Genomic DNA, 20,092 nt, shown 5'->3' on the forward strand with positions numbered 1-20,092 from the left:
CCCCGGTGGCCCAGTGGTTTAGCGCCACCATCAGCCCAAGGTGTGATCCTGGAGACCGGGGATCAAGTCCCATGTCGGGCTCCCTGCATGGAGCCTGCTTCTCTCTCTGCCTGTGTCTCTGCCTCTTTCTCTCTGTGTGTCTGTCATGAATAAATAAATAAAAAATCTTTAAAAAAAAAAGTGGGAACAAGATCTCGATGTCGTAGTGTCTCTTAGGTTATGGAACTCATTTTAGGTGAATGACTACAGATGGGCCCTTCTTCTAGCTATAAAGGACGAATCAAGAATCTACAGCTGATTGGCTTTCAGGTGGACCTCTATGTTTTGTCCAAAGGGGCTAGAGAGGCTGGAGGGTAAGGAGGGAGTGCCTAATGGAAGATTCTAGTAAGGATTTTTTTCTCTTTGATAAAGGGCTGGGAGCTGCCCTTACTATCTTGTTTGGGATGTATGAAGATCTAAAACTTGGAGCTGTGATAGCCATCTTGTGACCACGGTGAGACAGACACAGAAAAGCAAAGCTGGGCAGCTCAGGCGGCCCAGCAGTTTAGTGCCGTCTTCAGACCAGGGCATGATGCTGGCGACAAGGGATCAAGTCCCACATCAGGCTCCCTGCATGGAGCCTGCTTCTCCCTCTGCCTGTGTCTCTGCCTCTCTCCCTCTCTTTGTCTCTCATGAATAAATGAATAAAATCTTTAAAAAAAAAAAAAAAAAAAAAGCAAAGCAAAGCTGAAGATGATGCAACAGAAACAGGAAGAGTTAATAACACTGAGCTACGGAACATTGAGCCTAACCGGTCTTCGAAATTAAGCTAAATGTCTTTATGGCTTAAGCTAGTGTTATTTTTTTGTAATGTGAAGCCCAAAGCACCTCAGATACTATACAGTGTTTTTCCCCCAGATTTTCTTATTGGTTCACTGTAAACATTGGCCGATTTACCTGCTTTTATTTAAAAAAGTTTTTTAGTCATTGAGAATCATAACATACCTATTTTAAAGTTAACATCCGGGTAATTCATTACTTTTAAGTGCTGATTATCTTTCTTAGGATTAGTTTTTTCTTCAAGTACTTTATTACTCTGTAGGAATTGAAATTTTTTACCTGCTCATTTCTGATTCCATCCATACCTACAGCTCAGGTTCTGGTTTACAAGTTCAGTTCATTTTGTATTTCTGGCTCACCAAAATGTCTACATTGGTTTGGGGGCACAGTTGTCCTTTAGAATTTTCTCCACTTCTCCCTACTATTTTTCTATTCAAAGCTTCAAAAATATACATATCTAGGTACCCCACAGACTAATGTTTTAAAGCAAACATTATGTGAATAAGTAAAAGCAAAGATGTTTTCTGGGACAACATAAAACTCTGTGCCATGTCCCACTCATCAGTAATAAAATCCTAAGTGAACATTAGAGTTCTGACAAAATAAGTTCTGTGTATCCTTCTAGATTAATAGTAGAGAGCAGATTAAGAGGACTGTTCAGCCCTGTGTGGATTTTTATCCATTTCTATGAATTTCATGAGATCTAAGGAAGAATGGCATCAAGTCTGTCTGAAAATGGCATACTGCTTATATATAAAAGATTCCCACAAATCACCTTAAGACTCAGTCAGTTTAATATAAAATGTTTTTAATTGTTTTTGAAAACATTTAAAAAACAATTTTTGAGCACTTTCAATAAAAAAAGAGAACTGAAATGCTACTGCAATATTCAACTACTGTAGTTTCAGCAGGTACAACAGACAACAAAACACTGGGGAAATCTGACTTTTTGCACTAAATGAAAACATGAAACAGGGCTTGTTTTTTGTCATTTATGGTGTAGTAAAGCACATTATAGTACAAGACTATTATATGAACCTCAGATGCACTGCACAAAAAAAAAAAAAAACACTTTCCTTCTTTTCAGTTCAAAAGTCAGTGCTTATTGCAATTATATGCAAAATTATTTACTTCATGAAGTCTTATCATGATAAACAGTATGAAAAATGTTTTAAACATGAAAACAATGAAAATAATTTGAGAAAGAACATATTCAACAATAACTAAGCAGAATTAGTAAACATAAAAAAGTAAATAACTTGTGAATAACTATGCTTGCCTGGTTAACACTGAACCAGTTTTAATACAGCCAAGAAAAAAAAAAGTGGTTACAGGAATACCTAGTACTGTACAAGATAAGTCAATAACACTCATGCACATTTTGTGATCATGTATTAACATGGTGAAGCAAACTAAACTTAATTCTTCCTGCTGTAATATTCTCATGTAAGAGAATAAGAAATAGAAATATCTCATTGAGATCAATGCACATTGCTACATAAGACAATTTTATCTGTCACTTTGATGACATTTTGTCTTTTCATAATGAAACACATTTAAAAAGTTTAATCTGTGGACTGTATTGGTTGCATTTATCCTAAGAGATGTGCCTACCACAGGTTCAACAAATTTAGTGCAATATATGAACCCCAGAAAGTTTGCTGGACGAATTCAACCAAATTTAAAGTGTTTGCTGCAATACTGTACAGAGGGTTAAAAATCCTCCAGTCTTTATATTTTTATAAAAAAAGATTTCTGTTATTTTTATATTAGTAGGAAGCTAATAATGTAAACAAGGGATTAGAATGGCCTCAAAATCTCCTTTTCAGAGTATCTCATATAGAAAGGCTCCCATCATTTGTTAAAAGAAATCACACAGTTTCCTTTGGGTATTGCATACTTTGGTGTGCAGTAGTGCTGTGTCTCAATGTACAGTGAAGAAATAACTAGCATCAAGAAAAAAATATCTAACAGATCATTAAATCAAGATAACAGCAAACACACACAAATGCCAATAACTAAGACATATCAATATATAAACCTCTGAGCCAACCCTAGCACCGTTTATTTATCAAAATATGTTAATACCCTACCTTGCAAATTTATTGAACAATGAAACCTTATTAAATTAAACCCTTCATAGCATTTGTTAAATATTCATTGATTGTAGTCTTCTGATTGGCTTAAAGGGAAGGAAAGCTTTGCTTAGGTTCAAGGTAGCATAGCAATGGTTTAATGTTAGCTTTAAAAACTTAATGGCAATTTTTAAACCTATTTGAAAGGATTCCTAAAAATTCACTCAAATGGAGCTGTCAGCTAGTGAGCAGATTTGTGTCAACAAGAAATTCATAAATAATCATTCATAAAACAAAATGGGAGCCATACAGAGAAACATTTTAAAACAAATCCTGAGTGCTGCTTTTGCAATCGTGGTTATCACAATAAATAAATTAAGCATGTAATAAAATGCTCCTCTTCTTCAAGTACTACTGATATCCCCTTTGTTTTATCAGTGACATAAAGATTTGTGGCTTCAGACCTCATGTGGTGAAATGTGTTTTGATGTCATCTCCCTCTAGTTTGTTTTTCAAAGGGATCCCATGATCGACTTGTATTACTGTTTTCAAGAGTGAAGAAGTCAGTCATTAAATTGAGGACTTAAGGATATTGTAATCAAAAGCTTCAAATTAAATCTTAAATAGAATTTTAACATGTGCATGTAGCCGTTGTGATTAAGAAAATGCTTTTATTTTCCTTCTAAATTCCCGTCTCAAATACCAGATAAAACATAAAGATATTTTTTCTAACATGCTTGTATTTATTCTATTACATTACAGTATTTGGAGTTATTTACGTGTGTGTGTGCACGCACACAGGTACATGAATGTCTCTGTGTGTGTGCTGGCTCCATACTAAAAATTAAATTTTAAAATAAGACTAATGCAAGGTCACAAATATTAAATGGCTACTAGTTTTTCCTCTTAAAAATTTTAGTGCAGCTTTTGCTTTCCTTAAATTAATATTTAATTTTCCATTATTTTCTCCTATTTAAGCCCTTCAAAATGCAGGTGCAAATGGTACTGAAGTCCCAGAAAGTCCTACAGAGATTTTTTTCTTTCTACAGTAGCTCTATGCTTCAAGCCTAAATACCAGTAATAACCTGAATATTATCCCTGCTTCAAGGAAGACCTTCTTGTCTACAGTTTACCTTAGCTATGATTTCATATCTAAAAGATAATGCCAACAACAAAATAGCCTATACCCTAAAATCAATGGTTTCCTCTACATTCTGTGCAGATCAACTGATGAATTAAAATGAACTTATACAAAATAAAGATCTAGACTGCTCTTGTAAAAGCTGGTTAGTCAATTGTTTACTAGCAAATGATGTGATTAAATGGGGGAACATTACAAAATTTAAAACCTAATACTTGTTCCTCTACAGCCTACTGTCTTCAGAAACTTGTTAAGAACTGAGGCGAGTCTAACCATTTCCTACTGAAGAAGAAACCACTTCTGCAGCAAACTCTTTTAAAATGTCACAATTAATAGTAAGTGTTTCTGCTGCGGGAGGCACTTCCATTAAGACAAATACAATACATATGTCTTTAGATACAGTGTGCTACATATTATAAAACACTATTTAACCCAACATTTCAACAGTAGGATGGTCCTTGCTTTCTATCCACTCAAAACCTGATGAAGTCATAGAGCTCATGGATTCACTGCAAATTTGTTGAAATAATGGGTCATTCTTTAATTCTTCCAGTGTAGCTTCATCATCTTGTCCCTGCTGACGACCTGGATCAAACAGTAGGTTTGGGTCTAAAGTGTTCAAATCATTGATGCTGCCTGAGAGCTCAGAAGACAACCTGATATCACTAGAGAAATCAGACGCAGTATTAGTGAGATCAGATGCTACCTGACCTACCAGCTGCTGGTTGGTTTGCAAGCTGTCTCCACTCAACAGGTCTTTAACAGTGCTATTGAAATCTAATTGTTGCTCTCCGATTTCTGATTGTGCTTGATTATCTCCAGGAGAAAAACTGATCTGATCGGTGCTATTACTTTTAGTGAGGTAAGATGGTGTTTGGAATTCATAAACAGAAGTGCTGGAATCGATCATATTCTGCGGATTGGCACTAGGAAAAACAGTGGAAGTTTCCAAAATCTGAGTGAGATTCATCCGGGCTGTGTAATTGGAGGGCAGGTTGTTCATGCCCAAACCTCTCACTGCATCATCATTGTCAGAATCAAGTTTACTCAACAAAACATTGGTTATTTTTTTACTGTTTGTTTGCTTCTGAAGAGCATTCGGGAAGGCTGTCTGCATCATGACTGTCAATGGAACTGATTGACTTCTTTGAGCTATGTTGTTGGCACATGCATCTGTGTGAACATTTGTGAAAACATGAACTTCTGGGGTTACTGGACTTCCAAAGGGGGTCACATTAGATCGGGGGATATTAGATACTGGATACAGGGTGCTTCCACTAAGATTACGTTGGCGATGAACAGCAGGGCTCACACTCCGGCATCTGAAGTTGCTGCTGGCAGATGAATTAGTTCCTTTATTATCAAGCGGGGCAGGGACTGCAAAACCCTCCTGTTTGTTGGTGTTATTTACAGTGGCACCTTGATGCTGCACAGGAGAGACAGGAGTTAAACGACCGAAGTGAGTGTCATGATGTCTGGATTGAGATTGGTAAGACTGTCCGGGCACAGCAAAAGCATGAGGTTTCCTAAAACGGTCTTCCACTAGTTCCTGATAGCTTGGGAGAATGCCATGGCCAGAAACTGATGAATTACTAACCCCACTATACCCATTATTCATCCATTCAAGCTTGGTTTTGTCAGGGTGCGTGGCCATGGGTCTTTGCATTGGTTTCACAGGACTACTTGAGATAATGCTGGCATCATGATATGCCATACTGGAGCTTATTGGGGTAAATGCAAATGGATTCCTGCATTCAACAGGGCTGGGAGGGACACTACTGCTGCAGTTAGAATGTGGAGTACCAATGGGTGTGTGTCGGCTACTTCCTAAAGCACTATCCACAGGTGTGGTCTGGGCTAACCTGGAGCAAGGGCTCTCCCGTGACAGACTCTGAGACCCAGCAATCATTTCTGATGTTGGAGTTGGGGTTGGGGTCGGGGTCGGGGTTGGGGTAGGAGTGGGTGTGGGTGTGTGGATTGGAGTGCCATTGCTATGGATTGGATGATAGAAGTGGGCACTGGAGGCATGAGATGACATTGGAGCTCCTGGAGTTACCGACTGACTTTGAAGAGTCATTCCCAAACAGTTACCGTAAGAATGAGAATTGTTCATTGATATTTGCTGCTCCATAAGCACCAGCTCTTCCACAATACTATCTTGTGTAAGCTCATCATCAAAAGGAAAGTAGCTTTCATTTGTTTGGGAAACAGAAGGCTCAAACTCTTTCAGTTCAGACTGTAGAGGTAACTGATCTGAAGACTGTGCTTGTATTTGATTCAAAGAAGATTCTTGTATCTGGCTTTGCAGCTGCTGAGTATATGTGTCCTGTGGCATTCCTTCTAATTCCCAAACAGACTTCTCTAAGTCATTGATATCAGAGTGCTCAGGAATTGTCATAACACTGATATCTTGCTGTTGTTCACAGCCGGCAGATATAAACTCAGAATCCTTACTGACCTGTTGCCATTCATTTGAATTAAAGCTACCATCTGGTTTTGAATCACTGTCCAAAAGAAAGACATTCCCTTCAAGTTTTACTTTTATATCTGGAGACGATGATGGTGTTTGCTGTTCTGAAGCTGAATCACTAGCAAGGAGAGCAGAAGAATTCAAGGGTCGATTTGCCACCATGTGTGAACTGACATTTATTGATACCTTGCTAGGAATCTGAGCACCGGCTGTTGAACTTTCTATTTTCCCTGAATGTGGAACCTTTTGGTCCTTCTCAACACTGCCTGGTTTCTGACCTTCTATAGTAACTGCAGAAAGCTGTTCCACAATTGGTTTCTTTATGGGAGGCACCTGGGACTCTTGCAATGCAGAAGATAGTCGCTTTCTTGGACTTTTAGTGCATAATTTAGGGTCTTTATTTATTGAGTCACCATTAGCTGGTGAGCTGGTGCTGGTGTAAGTTAAGTTCTGAGTGGCAACTGAGAGAGTGCCAGTGCTTGGATTATTGCCTGTTGAAGTGCCTGGCAGACTTTCATTACAGCGACTTTTACATTTGGTCCTCTGGTCACAGACCTTAGTTGCTTTTACTTCAATGATACCTTCATTCGAAGGTTTTTGCACTACTCCATCTGTATTACTTTTCTGCCCCAAAAGGGCACTAGCTGTTGCTTTGGGAGCTTTAGTCCCATCAGCGTTCTCTTGGCACTGTACAGGCTGCTCATCTGATGATGTTTCGGGTTCCATCTTGACTTCCACAGCAGATGCTCCCCCAGTGCTGCTGGTCCTGGATCCAGGAGACTGAAGTGAAACAACAGAACCATTCTTGATCTGGGGAATGGTCCTTGATTCCTCTGTTGTTCCTGTAGCGCTGTTTACTGAGGCAGAATGTTTAAGTGGGGCATTGCTGTTGCTGGGCGTGAGGGATATTGCTGTCATTTTCACCACATTTAGAGAACTCATGTGTGAAGTGGGTACAACAGCGGTTTTGATGGGACTGCTAGTAAAGAGGACAGTAGTCGGGGAGCGAATGGTGAGTGCACTGGTGTTGGCTGGTTTGGGTAAGATCTGAGGGTAGCGGTGCCGGGCAGAACGATCCCCACCAGGACTGGCTGGAACGTTCTGAGGAGTCTTTGGTGCCTGTTTCACAGACTGCATGTGCTGAGTGACCACTTGTACATTGAGGGGAAGAACTTTGCCGTCAGAAGAACTCATTGGACTGGGTGAAGTTACCAACTGCCTGGTCCTCTGGACCTGTTAAAAGGCAGAAAACAGGAAAGTCTGATTTAACAAGTCTAGGATATAAATAGAAATTCACATATCAGTATAGTATTAAGGCATTTAATAAAGGTAATGCTAAAAAAGAAAAAAAGTTTCTCTGTTAGACAAGAGTTCTATATCAATCTACCTACCTATCTAGATATCTATCTGACATCTATCTTATTATATCTCTATCTATGTTAGACCAGGTTCTATACAATCAGAAACATAAATGTTATAAAAAAATGCACAGTGAAATATAGTTGTAAAGTACGTAAGAAAAAACATTAAGATACTTTTCAATAAATAGGACTAAAAATTTCACATTTGTGATGAATACTTGCCAAAATAATCATTTTTAAGGAGATTATAGGAAAAGAAGACAAAATCTTGAAAAAACATGCAACTATAAAGGTATCTACCTCTGGGTCAAGAAAATGATTGTTTTATGAGTCTACCTTGGACATTAGCAATTAAACCACAGTGGGTAAGGTCTCAGATAAAACTACTGTCTCCCCAAGTTTGCTCTACAGTGAATAGCACATAAGTGTGGTTACCAGCTATACCATGTTTTAATGACACGATGGTAATGATGATGATAAGAAAAACAAAGATAAAAGATCTCCTTAATGATATTATCAATAACATAAAAGACCACTTTTTTTGGCATGATGCCTCTTATTTTATTATTTTTTTGTCCTCTCATTTTAAAAGTCCCTCCATAACCTGTTTGGTAATAAGGAAATAGACTCAGAATAGCTAAGGGACTTGTCCAAGGTCCTATGTCCAGCAAGCCACAGCAATAGGTCTATATTAAAGTGTTATCAATACGAGTTACAACTCTGCACCATCTGAATGTTAAAAAGAAGAAAAGTTTAAAAAAAAAAGTTTGCAATTGATCATCTTGGCTTAGGTAGGGATGAAATAATTCTCAAAATGACTCATCTCTTAGCTAAAGCTGTGACTGGTCATGTGTGCATACTGTGCATGTCTTAAATCTTTGTATTTTCACTTGTGTTCATTTTATAGCTTTGTACTTAACATTGTATATTGTGAATAAAAAAAAAACTGACAGAGCACCTGGGTGGCTCAGTCAGTTAGGTGTCTTTTTTATTATGGTTCAGGTCATGTTCTCAAGGTTATAGGATTGAGCCCCGTGTCAGGCTCCACCCACTGACCAAAGAATCTGCTTGAGATTCTCTCCCTCTCTCTCTGTGCCCACCCGCACTTTCTCTCTCTCTCTCTCTCAAATAAATAAAATCTTTAAAAGACAACTGACTGAAACTGAATTTATCTGTGTTCACAAAAATCAATCTGTAACTGAATCTATACCAATACTTGCCTCCTTCTTATGTGGCATTTTTATTTATTTTTTAAAATAAAGATTTACTTACTTGAGTGAGAGCGAGCGAGAGGGAGCATAAAGGGAGAGGGAGAAGCAGACTCCTTGACACAGAGCTTGATCCCAGGACCCCAAGATCATGACCTGAGCTGAATGCAGCCACTTAACTGACAGAGCCACCCAAGCGCCCCTTATGTACCACTTTTAATTAAATAAATTATCTCCCACCATCCCAATGAAGTCTAATACTATACTATTTAGTTAATGATATTACCGGAATGGGACTAGGGACAGCTGCCACAACGATACCAATAGGCTGAGGAGAAAGGATTGCAGGATTTCCATTAGAAAGATTAGTCACTCCATTGGTTGTAGTGCCTTCTGGTTTTTTTGCTGAGGATTCTCCTGGCAAAGGGGACTGTAGTTTCTGTTCTTGCTGCTTCTTCTGAATTTTCCGTTGCAACTGCTGTTTAGCATCAATAGGAGAAGGCAAAGTCTTCACTTGAGGCTGAAAAGAATTACTCTCAGCTGTAGGTATAAAAGCAGAAGGCTGGGTAATTCCTTTAATTCCTGAAAATAAACAGAAAAGAAAGCTAAAATAAATACTCTGTTTTATAGAAGGCAGTTACAACTCAATTTCTTTGAACATGTAGCCATCTACTGGACAAAGCAACCCAAACCAGCAAATTTTAACTTATAATCTCTTTTTAAAATATAAGTGTTAGACTTTCGTTTATAAACATTTGCCAGTATGGTTTTAATTGATACCTTAAAATATGGTCCAATTCAGGTGACAGTTTCAGGTAAATCAGTAATAACAGATAAAAATGTTGAAAAGAGTAGTAGCTATGTCATAAACATGTAGAAGCTAAGATAAATAAATACCAAGGGAGCATGTTTCACATTTTATGAGATGTCAGAAATTTCCTTCGTTTAGTTCTCTAATTAGAAATCCATGCATTTTCATGACTTAAATATTCAGCTCACAAGGGGCATTCAATAAATATTTGCTGAAATTATTCATATTTAGAAAAATGTGTATAGGGAGAACAAGTCTTTAATTCTACCAGAAATCCACAAAAAGAGGTACTATTTTAATTGTTCTATACAATTATTCCAGTATGACATAAGAGTAGTTAAGCAGTTTCTACATAAAACTGAGGTTAAGGTATTGTGAAACACTGTCACTGAGAAAACTTTTTAAAACAGTAGTAAGACCAACACTGAGAAAAAAAGAATGATAAACTAAGCAAGAGATAAATTTTAAATTAAGAACATTTGATGTCGTAATACAATTAATTTTTTAAAAAAGTTCATTCCACATTTAGGGTATAGCACTGTGATCATTAGAAAGTAAGCTGTGGCTGGTAGAAACAGTGGAGAGGAATGGGGAGGACCGCACCACCCTGCTGGTACACTTTGCCCTTTCTTTCTCTAGCCCAATTTCTGCTTTTCGTCAACAACTTGTGGAGGAGGAGGGGACAGGAAGGAGAGAAAGAAGTGACTGTAAACTCTTTCCCACACACTCTTCAATAATCCTTCATCTTTTGACCTCCTTTTGATCACCTAAATACCATTTTTTTCCTCTTCAAATCCAGCTCAAACTGTACTGCTCCCTCTTGGCCTCCAGCCTCGGGTCTGGCTTTTCAGCACCTGCACCCAAAAGCCTCTGCCAATGGCTCAAAGCTCAGCTGTCTCCCTCCTGCCAGAGTTTCTGGACAAGAATGATTTCCAAGCAGCTGACTTACAAAAGGACATTTGTAACACAACCTGTTCTTAATATGGAGACTATATTTATAAAAAACCAAATTCACCTTCAAAGGATGAAGATTAATCACCAAAGGTGTTTAAAAAAAATATGGTAGTGGGTGAGAACAAAATTTTGAGTCTTAAACTATTCTGAGTAGTGATATAATTGCTAAACTACTGAATACTTTCACAAAGTGAATGTTTAAATATGAAATTTTCAGTATTTTTGTTTAAAAAACACACCTTTCTTTACACTTATGCTTTAAAAATTCATTGATCCCATCATTCACCACTCTTTCAGTCAGACTTTGTGAGCAATGTGGGAAATAAGATTGAGAGGTTTCTTTTCTCATGATACCTCCTAAATCCTCAGCTCGTTCAAGCACTAATCTGGGTGTCAGTAGGGTAAGAGAAAGAGAACACAAAAAGTTGAAGGGCCCATATCTTTTAAAACCTCATTTTGCCACAAGATTAGAAGACAGCATGATGTAATGCAGTTAACCTGGGTTTTTGAGACCAATAAATTGGAATTCAAATCCTGGTCCCACTGCTTATGTGGCCATGGACAAATTACTTAACCTCCCTGTTTCCTGATCTGTAAAATGGGAATTAATATCACCTGTCTCACCTGACTGCTGGGAGAAGAAATGAGGTAATATAAGCAAGCTACCTAGATAGATCAGGCTACCCAAGCACTCTCTTATTCATGTATAAGTAAACAGATTTAAGTCATACAGTTTCCAATCTAGACAGAGAGTCATGACAACGTTCTGATAAGAGATTATTTTGCTGAAGTGAGTCCTCAGTTGACAGTAAGATGAAAGGATAGAATAATTATATACTCCCGCCGCCCCCCCAAATACATAAAGCTTCTGATAAATATAAACTGAAAGAAAAATAATTGTTAAAATTATTAAGATTTTTAAAAAGTGAAGTTATTTAAGAAACCATAATTGTGGCTGGGAGAAATCTATTATAGATTTTAAATTATTTACATTTAATAAACAGAAGAATCATCTCTGGAAAACAAGTTTCAAGTTAATACATTTTTCACAGAAATTATAATTTCCTAGAGTAGTAACTCCACTTACTCATTCTTCCTTAGGTTTATAAGGTATGACTGAAATGAGACATTTAAAAACTTGCAACAGAACAGGTACTTTACACAGCTATTAATTTACGAGGGAGTTGTTTATTCCAAAACTGTCAACTCCTAAAATTGTCAAATGAAACAATCCGTATTTGAATAATAATATTCATTTGAAGGTATATTTTAAAAAATGACTTGCTATTTTATAATAAAGCTTCATATAGTTTGCTTTTTGTGACATGAAGGTACCTCTCACACTATCCAAAGATCATTTTATTTATAAGTATTAGTTTCTAACAGGAATCTAGCAAGTCATTTTAAAAATTTAATCTTACCTAATATTTATTAATTTAGACACACATGTATACTTAAAGAATACATATACACATATTCTTTAAATTTTAAAACGGCAATGGAAAAATTAATGAAATATCAACTGGGAAACCTTAAAAATTTCATGTTTAAGTAGAGCAATATACCATAGGGAAAATAAAAAAAACTACAGCCTTAAGCTTTACAACGAAATGACTATAATTATTACTATTTTTGTTGGTTCAACAAACCCATCCGAACTTAGTTAAGTGAGGTGACAGTAAGCTCATACAAACACTAAAAAGTCAAAGTTGTTCTTTGGCGAAACTCTTATTTTGCTACCAACTCTAAAATGTAGTAACAGTTCTGTCATTTTTAGCTTGTTAATGGTAATTTTGTACCTGGTGGTGCTGCTGCCATTACCGTTAGAGCTGCCATCGACTTGGTGCCTATATAATGACTTTTTACAAGGAAGCGGGCTAATTCCAAGACTGTGTCAAATGGCTGGCTTAACACTTTCTGGGCCCATTCACAAACCAGACGGCAAGCAGAAGAGATAACTTCCTCATCAATATTTTGAAGCTGCCCAGAAGGTTCAGTTCCTTCCAACTAAACAAAGGAAAAAGGAAAAGTTAACTTATAAAAGAAAGTTCAGAGAACTTAAACTGAAGCACATCAAAGACATACATTCTTAATTAGAAGATGTAATCTAAATCTGTCGGGTCAAAGTCTTATAAAATGCCCTGCTGGCAGGCACATAAGAGCCTTGCAAATAAGAGGCCTATGCCTATACCAACCAGCAACACTGTGAGTATAACATTTAAATGGTTGTTAAATATATATATGAAGGCTAAGAGATATTGTGAATCTTTCTAGAACACTTTTATGACATCAGTAAAACAAACGATGCCACTCTCTGTATTTTCTCTTCTTTGTACTTTTTGCCACCTCAAGTCTTTTTTGTATACCTAAATGGTATTAGATAAATATATAAGTAAATGAAAAGGAAAAAAAGGACATTCATACTACATATATTACCTCACAACTTAAGTTTTCCTCTTGACTATATATTGTCAACATATATCACGGATAGAATTAGAAACCAGGTAAGACACACATTCCACCTAATTTCATGAGCCATCATGACATAAGTCATATATGCTAAAATTTTTCAGCCACGATTGAATTTTTCATCTACTTTGTAAAAGGCATAGTTCTTGGTCCCTTGTTTTATCCAAGTGAGATTATGCAGTATGCATTTCAATGCTGACCTTAAGGTATAATTCTACTTATTTAAAAGAAAAGGCAAAATTCTTACCCCATCTCCAGTTTTGTGAAAATCAAGATTGGGCAGTGTTGGCATATGAACAAAGGCTTTTTTCCTTAGTCCACTGTAGCAATATGTAATAAACAGTTAAGGTCTCATTCTAAATTAAATGAACTGTGTGTGTGTGTGTGTGTATATATATATATATAATTCGCATTTGAGAAGTAACCATATATGAAATAATAAAATCAGAATGAGATAACATCTACTTTCAGAGTTCTTCAGTAAGAGAAAGCTTAATATTATAAACTCAGGACACTTTCAGTCTTTTGAAACTGGAATGGTCTTTATAGAATGTTACTGTCTTAAATGAAACAAAATGATTCTCATCTGTTATAAATTTTATGAATAAATGTTCCTAATAGGCTGTGCCAACCACCAGCAACAAACAGGTCAGAAGGAAAGGAATATCCAGATGGAAACCTGGCACAGCACAGGGAAACTTTAGCCCAGGGCACTGGGACAAAAACAACTCTTAAGAGTGTCACAAGGGCTTTAACCTTTTCAGTTCTTTTTCCACTGAAACACACAGGATTATCACCTATAACATGCCAAAGGTCTATCAAGACATTTTTGCTTGTACTCAGAGAACAAGGATGGGTCATGCAACAAGTGATCAGAGGATATCTGGAGCTGTTTTAGAAAAGTAGTGTCCCTTTTTTCCCTTTTCCTCTCATCTCCACAGAAGCAAGTTTCTGTGCTTTGAAAAAGGCCAAGGGCTAAGTAAAGAGAAATAATGTTTTTCTAATTACAGAGCCCCTCTATTTCATAATCTTCTTCCAAGAGTCGGAAGGACTTTAATAAATTCTTAATTTTCATTTCCTTTTGTTTGCTACTAAGTATGTCTGTCATAAGAGGGACCTTTCCTATGCTCTGGCTTTTATTTTAATACAGGTTTTAAATGGTTGGCTGAAAAAATACTTTAAAGAGAATATAATCTTCCAGTATAAATTCCACAAGAATTTTTCCTGAATGTTGTATATTTTGCTAAGGAGATCCCGATGTTTCTAAATTATAGGAAGAAGATAGCTAAACTCTTTCCCTCCACTTTTATTGATATGGTTTATGATAGCTGCACTGTAGCAGATCTCAGTTGATTCTTACTGTTAAAGAAAAGGAGATCACACCATTAAGAACACATATTACAGTGACAGAAGATGGTGACATCTATCATAATCCTAAAACCACTATTTGTTATTGCTCTTGCAGTTTGACATATAGCCAGGAAAATAATGTTTGCAATTATTCTACTAAGAACTTTGAGTTGTTTATATTTGTTGACTTAAATTTATTTCTAAATATAGTTGCTAGTTGAACTACAACAGCAGATGTTCTAAGTGATTACTAAAGAGATTACTAAAAACCATTCTGGTAAAGGATATTTAGATTTGCCTCTTGTGCCCAGACGACGTGCCTTCATGTTTGGAAAGACATTTTTCATGATCTTTCCAAAGTCAGCAGCACTTAATGGATGGTAACCAAGATTGTCACAATAGCTCCTGCAAAAGAAGGAGGGACCAATTTAGAGCAACAGAACTTAGAATTACACAGGACAGTCCTATTTTAATATGACTTGACAACTTTAACAAAACTAAAAACCACATCTTCAAGTCATTTGCCACAATTTTCACTGATCATAATTCTTTGGTGACTAACTCAGGTTTAGTTAGCTTGTTCATCCTCAGGGTATACAGTACCATTGCTTTCAATAGCATCCAAAAAACTCGCTGTAAGAGATACCTGCAGTACAAAGTTTTCCAACCACAATCCAACTCTGCCCTCTGAACTGAGTATATCCAGCTCAACCAGTAGGGTTCTACATTTCCACATTAAGTATCAAATTCATATACTGAGATAATTTCCAGTATACACGTTATGTAAGTCAGACAGCAGAAACAAAACTGCTATATAGTTTAAAATAGAAACATGATATATTAGGCCTAAAAGGAACCTTAGGAATCATCTATACCAATACTCTCATTTTACGGATAAGGGAAAAAAATGAAGGCACAGAGAGAGATTCCAAAGGTCCAGTGTTCTCTCTTCACTTCCACCACTCTATTATTGCCAGGAAAAGTACTTTGTAAAGCAGTAACTTCAAGTGGGAAGAGGAAAACAAGTCAAGTCTTAACTACCACTCACAATCAGGTGTTCTGCTTTTCTCTATGTCTGCCAGTCATAGGTAAAAAGCCAATCCCTCCTCTACCAGTTCAGCAGCAGACCAAGGCCACATCTTGTCCTGGCTACCAAGGCCTTCCTCAGTAACTGCTGGCCTTTGAGAGAACTACTACCTGAGAAACACCAAAGGGGAAGCAGAGGGATTCCAAGATACTCCAATAAAATTTCCCCACCTCACCTCTTATTTCAGCATTGACCAGAGTAGCTTCTTGATAAAGTCATGTAGTGGAGAGTCAAAAAGAGATTTAGGAATAAGAAACAATGGAAAAAACTGGAAGGCCTGTAAACAGGGTATAATGGTTACTGGGACTTCAGTTCTTGTAGACTGCTGAATCTACTGGCTGTTGCTAGTATATAAAAACATTATATACACTTATATCTATTATATAATACATTCCTGAAGTGACCTGGCTTTAAGAAGTCAAATTGGGCAAGACTTAGGAGGAGGTAGGGCCCCTGGGGAGCCTTAACAGACACGGTAGGGGCAGGTTTGGAGATGAGGGTACTGTTCTTGATTGTGCCCTTCCTATATCCACACCAAATTCCAAATACCTCTGGTGGAGGTGTGGAGAGAGAGGAGTCGCCCAGCAAACACATTCCCAACAATGTTGAAAAGGCGGGAGAAAGGAAAGCAGCTAACATGTACTGAGAATTCACTTTATAGGAAGTATTAGATTAAGTATGTCATATTTAACTTGAGACTACATGTAACACTCTGAGTGGTTCGGGGTCAAGGCTGAAGGTACAAAGTGAAGAGGTGACTATTTTCCGGTGCTGACAATTTAAATGAATTGTATCAAATCGTAACCATTTCAGTAGCAAGTCAAATCATCAGTCATTTTTATGGTTTAAATCAACACAGAAAGAAAATATAAATGAAGTTCTTTTAACATGCATCCTCTACCTGGAAAGATTACTTTTCTTAAAGTCTCAGCTGCAAGGTCATTTCAAAGTGTCTCTAACAACTATCCTATCTAAAGCAGTGCCCTCCTTGCCATATTGCCTATTGGTGTACTGCTTTTTTTCTCATGACTTATAATAATTATGTAACAGCCAATTTACTTGTTGCTTGTCACCTCCATTAGGCTATGTGTTCAACCAGGGCAGTGACTATATTTACCTGGTTCACACTGTATTGTCAGCATTAAGAACAAGATTGAAGAGTCACATTAAATTTTAATATATTAAGTATGTTGTACTTAAAATAACAAACTTTAAAGAAACACATAAGGAAAAAAGAAAACAATGTTCACTGGTTTCCTATGACAGCATGCATATGTATGGACCTTAAAAAAAAATGACACAAAATAAAGAGAAGCAGGACAAGTCTAATGAGAAATATAATATATACATTCTACTCCCCCTCTGGGATTTAGGTTTAATGTTTTCTCAATATATTAGTATACCAGAATTTTTTACTTTGGCAAAGTATTAAGATGATGAATGCAAAATTTGCTTGTTAAATCTTGAGTGTGATTTCAGATTGTGAAATGTTTTTTGATTCTTATCCATTCCATTTAAAGAGAGGAATCCTGAGGTGTTTGGGGGTTCAACTGGTATAGCACGTGACTCTTGATCTTGGGATCATGAATTTGAGCTCTACGTTGGGTGTAGTTTTTTTTTTAAGGAGGATATGTAAAAGAGGAATTCCCCTTTTGGAAGAATGACTTTTTTTTTTTTTTTAAACAATCATATTATCTTTAATAAACTCTTTAGTGGATAAGTAAAGAAAGTACCTTGTAGATGTATAAACAGCTCAAATTATTCCTCCTAAATCAAAGTAGGCAATGTTAAGAATAAGACTGCTTATGATTAAAATACTTTGACATCTCACATGTCAAAGAGAAAATAGAGCCCCAAATTAAAAGCAACCATACAGGTTCTCAATTTCTTTAATATTATGAGATCTCAGAAATGACAATGAGTTTAGAAGTCATACAGTTCAACTTCCTGACAAATGTGGAAATGACTATATTCCTAAATGATGGGTTACATCATTGTAAAACTTTTCCCTGATAGGGAAGCCTCTGTATCGTGAGATGGCCTCTTCAATTTTTAGTGGTTCTAATTTTCAAAGAAAAAGGATTTCATTATTAGAGCCCAATCTCTATTGGGAAGATACAGATATTCAATGATTTTGCTTTAACCTGAGGAAATAGTTTTAGGTTACCTAGTCATAATTTTGAAATCAGTGCTACATAACAAGCTATAGATTATTCCAGCTCATGTAGAGATCTTGGTTAGTTTACATCTGTTTCCTGGTTCATAGCTTTAACTGTAGGTTGATTAAGTAACATATGGTGTCAGTTACCGTCAGAATGGCTAAAATTAACAACTCAGGAAACAACAGATGTTGGTGAGGATGTAGAAGGAGGGGAACCCTCTTACACTGTTGGTGGGAATGCAAAATGGTGCAGCCATTCTGGGAAAACAGTATGGAGGTTCTTCAAAAAGTTAAAAATAAAACTATGTTATGACTCAGCCACTGCACTACTAGATATTTATCCAAAGGATACAAAAATAGTGATTTCAAGGGCACATGCACCCCAATGTTTATAGCAGCACTATCCACAATAGCCAAAACATGGAAAGAGCCCAAATGTCCATCAACTGATGAATGGATAAAGATGTGGTATGTGTGTGTGTGTGTATATAATATATATTGAAATATTAATGTATATATATACATTATATATAATATTATATATAATGAAATATATATAATATATATATTGAAATATTACTCCGTCATCAAGAAGAATGAAATCTTGCCATATGCAATGATGTAGATGGAACTAAGCAAAATAAGTCAGAGAAAGACAAATACTGTATAATTTCACTTATATAGGGAATTTAAGAAATCAAACATGAACATAGAGGAAGGGAAGAAAAATAAAGTAAAATAAAGACAGAGAGAGAGGCAAACCATAAAAGATGCTTAACTGTAAAAAACAGAGTTGCTGGAGGTACAGTGGGTGAGGGGGGATGTGGTAAAAGGTTAATGGGCATTAACAAGGGTACTTGATGTAATAAGCACTGGGTATTATATGCAACTGATGAGTCACTAGATGCTACCTCTGAAACTAATACTCCACTATATGAACGAACTTGAATTTAAATAAAATCTTGAAGGAAAAAAAAAAAGCGTCAGCTAACACCTCAGTGTCAGATTATATTTACCCAAAACTTAAAAAATGGGAGTGAATAATGTTCTGTTCACAGGATAACATCCTAATGACATTCTTAAAATGAGATCTTTTGTTTTTTCAATCTCATTCTATTTTTTTATAGTAGCACTTTCAAGATGTTGAAATTAAGCCTAACATTCAACAAGATCATCAACACATCACTCAAAAACCCGTCCAGCAAATCCATCTTTAATGTTATTCATGCCATTTACAAATTAACTATAAAAGTTAAACATTACAAAAAAAAAAAAAAAAAAAGTTAAACATTACTTAGAGGTACAAAAATATAAATAAAAATCATAAAAGACCAGGAGCAAAAGTACAGCCTTAGGATACCTTACCATACCTGGTCATTTTTTGAGTGCTTTGTATGCATTGCATTATTTAACCCTCCCAATGATCTTAAGTTAGGTGTTTTTTTTAATCGTGCAGAGTTGCTTTTATACTCTTCTGAGATACTAAGTCTCAAAACCATTAAATAGGAGCTCCTGTTTTCTTATAGATGTAAAAAAAATGGCTATAGCATAATTTATATGAAAACATGCACACATATCTCACTACATGTACATGTGCTGGAATTCAAAATATGACATATGAAGACAATGACAGTCTCTAAAATGCCCTTAAGCTCACTGTAATAGCATATTACTCTCTATAAAAAGTGTGATCTAAAAAGGTCACCCTACGCTACACCAGGTAGAAAATCAAGGAAGACAGCGTTACATGTGTATAAAATGTTATAAAAGTAGCATAACATAATTATTTTTTAGAGCAAAAATTTGAAATGGTCTAACGTCAGCCATAGACCACTACAATTCGTGGCATACTATTGTCTTCACGCATGATTTCAAGATCCATACTTTGATCCCCTCAATCCATTTCCCCCACCTCCCCAACCCCTGCCTTTTGAAACTAAGAGTCAGTTCTCTGTATCCATTAACTATTTATTATTATTTTTTTTTAGATTCCACATAGATCATACAGTATTTGTCTTTTTCTGTCTTACTTCACTTAGCATAATGCCTGCAAGGTCCATCCATATTGTCTAAAGTGGCAAGATTTCACTTGTTTCTTTGGTGAATAATGTGTGTGTGTGTCTGTGTGTGTGTATACCAGAATTTCTTCATCCATCAACAGACATTTAGGTTGTTTCCAATTCTTG

The 20,092-nt window shown here is 36.3% G+C and overlaps 1 protein-coding gene across 3 annotated transcripts in view; it reads right to left on the bottom strand.

Moving 5' to 3' along the window:
- Nucleotides 1-1,610: 1,610 nt before the first annotated feature.
- The window catches only part of RFX7 (regulatory factor X7), a 132,771-nt gene continuing 114,289 nt past the window's right edge, over nucleotides 1,611-20,092 (bottom strand). For all 3 annotated transcript variants that reach the window (XM_077881193.1, XM_077881192.1, XM_077881194.1), the window contains exons 6-10: nucleotides 14,943-15,063; nucleotides 13,556-13,636; nucleotides 12,639-12,846; nucleotides 9,361-9,656; nucleotides 1,611-7,738 (exon numbers count right to left, since the gene is read on the bottom strand). In XM_077881193.1, the coding sequence (XP_077737319.1) occupies nucleotides 4,463-7,738; nucleotides 9,361-9,656; nucleotides 12,639-12,846; nucleotides 13,556-13,636; nucleotides 14,943-15,063 (3,982 nt within the window). In that variant the 3' untranslated portion in view covers nucleotides 1,611-4,462. The remainder of the gene's footprint in view (nucleotides 7,739-9,360; nucleotides 9,657-12,638; nucleotides 12,847-13,555; nucleotides 13,637-14,942; nucleotides 15,064-20,092) is intronic.

The sequence above is a fragment of the Canis aureus genome, chromosome 32 (genome assembly GCF_053574225.1).
Source record: "Canis aureus isolate CA01 chromosome 32, VMU_Caureus_v.1.0, whole genome shotgun sequence".
Lineage (NCBI taxonomy): Eukaryota > Metazoa > Chordata > Mammalia > Carnivora > Canidae > Canis > Canis aureus.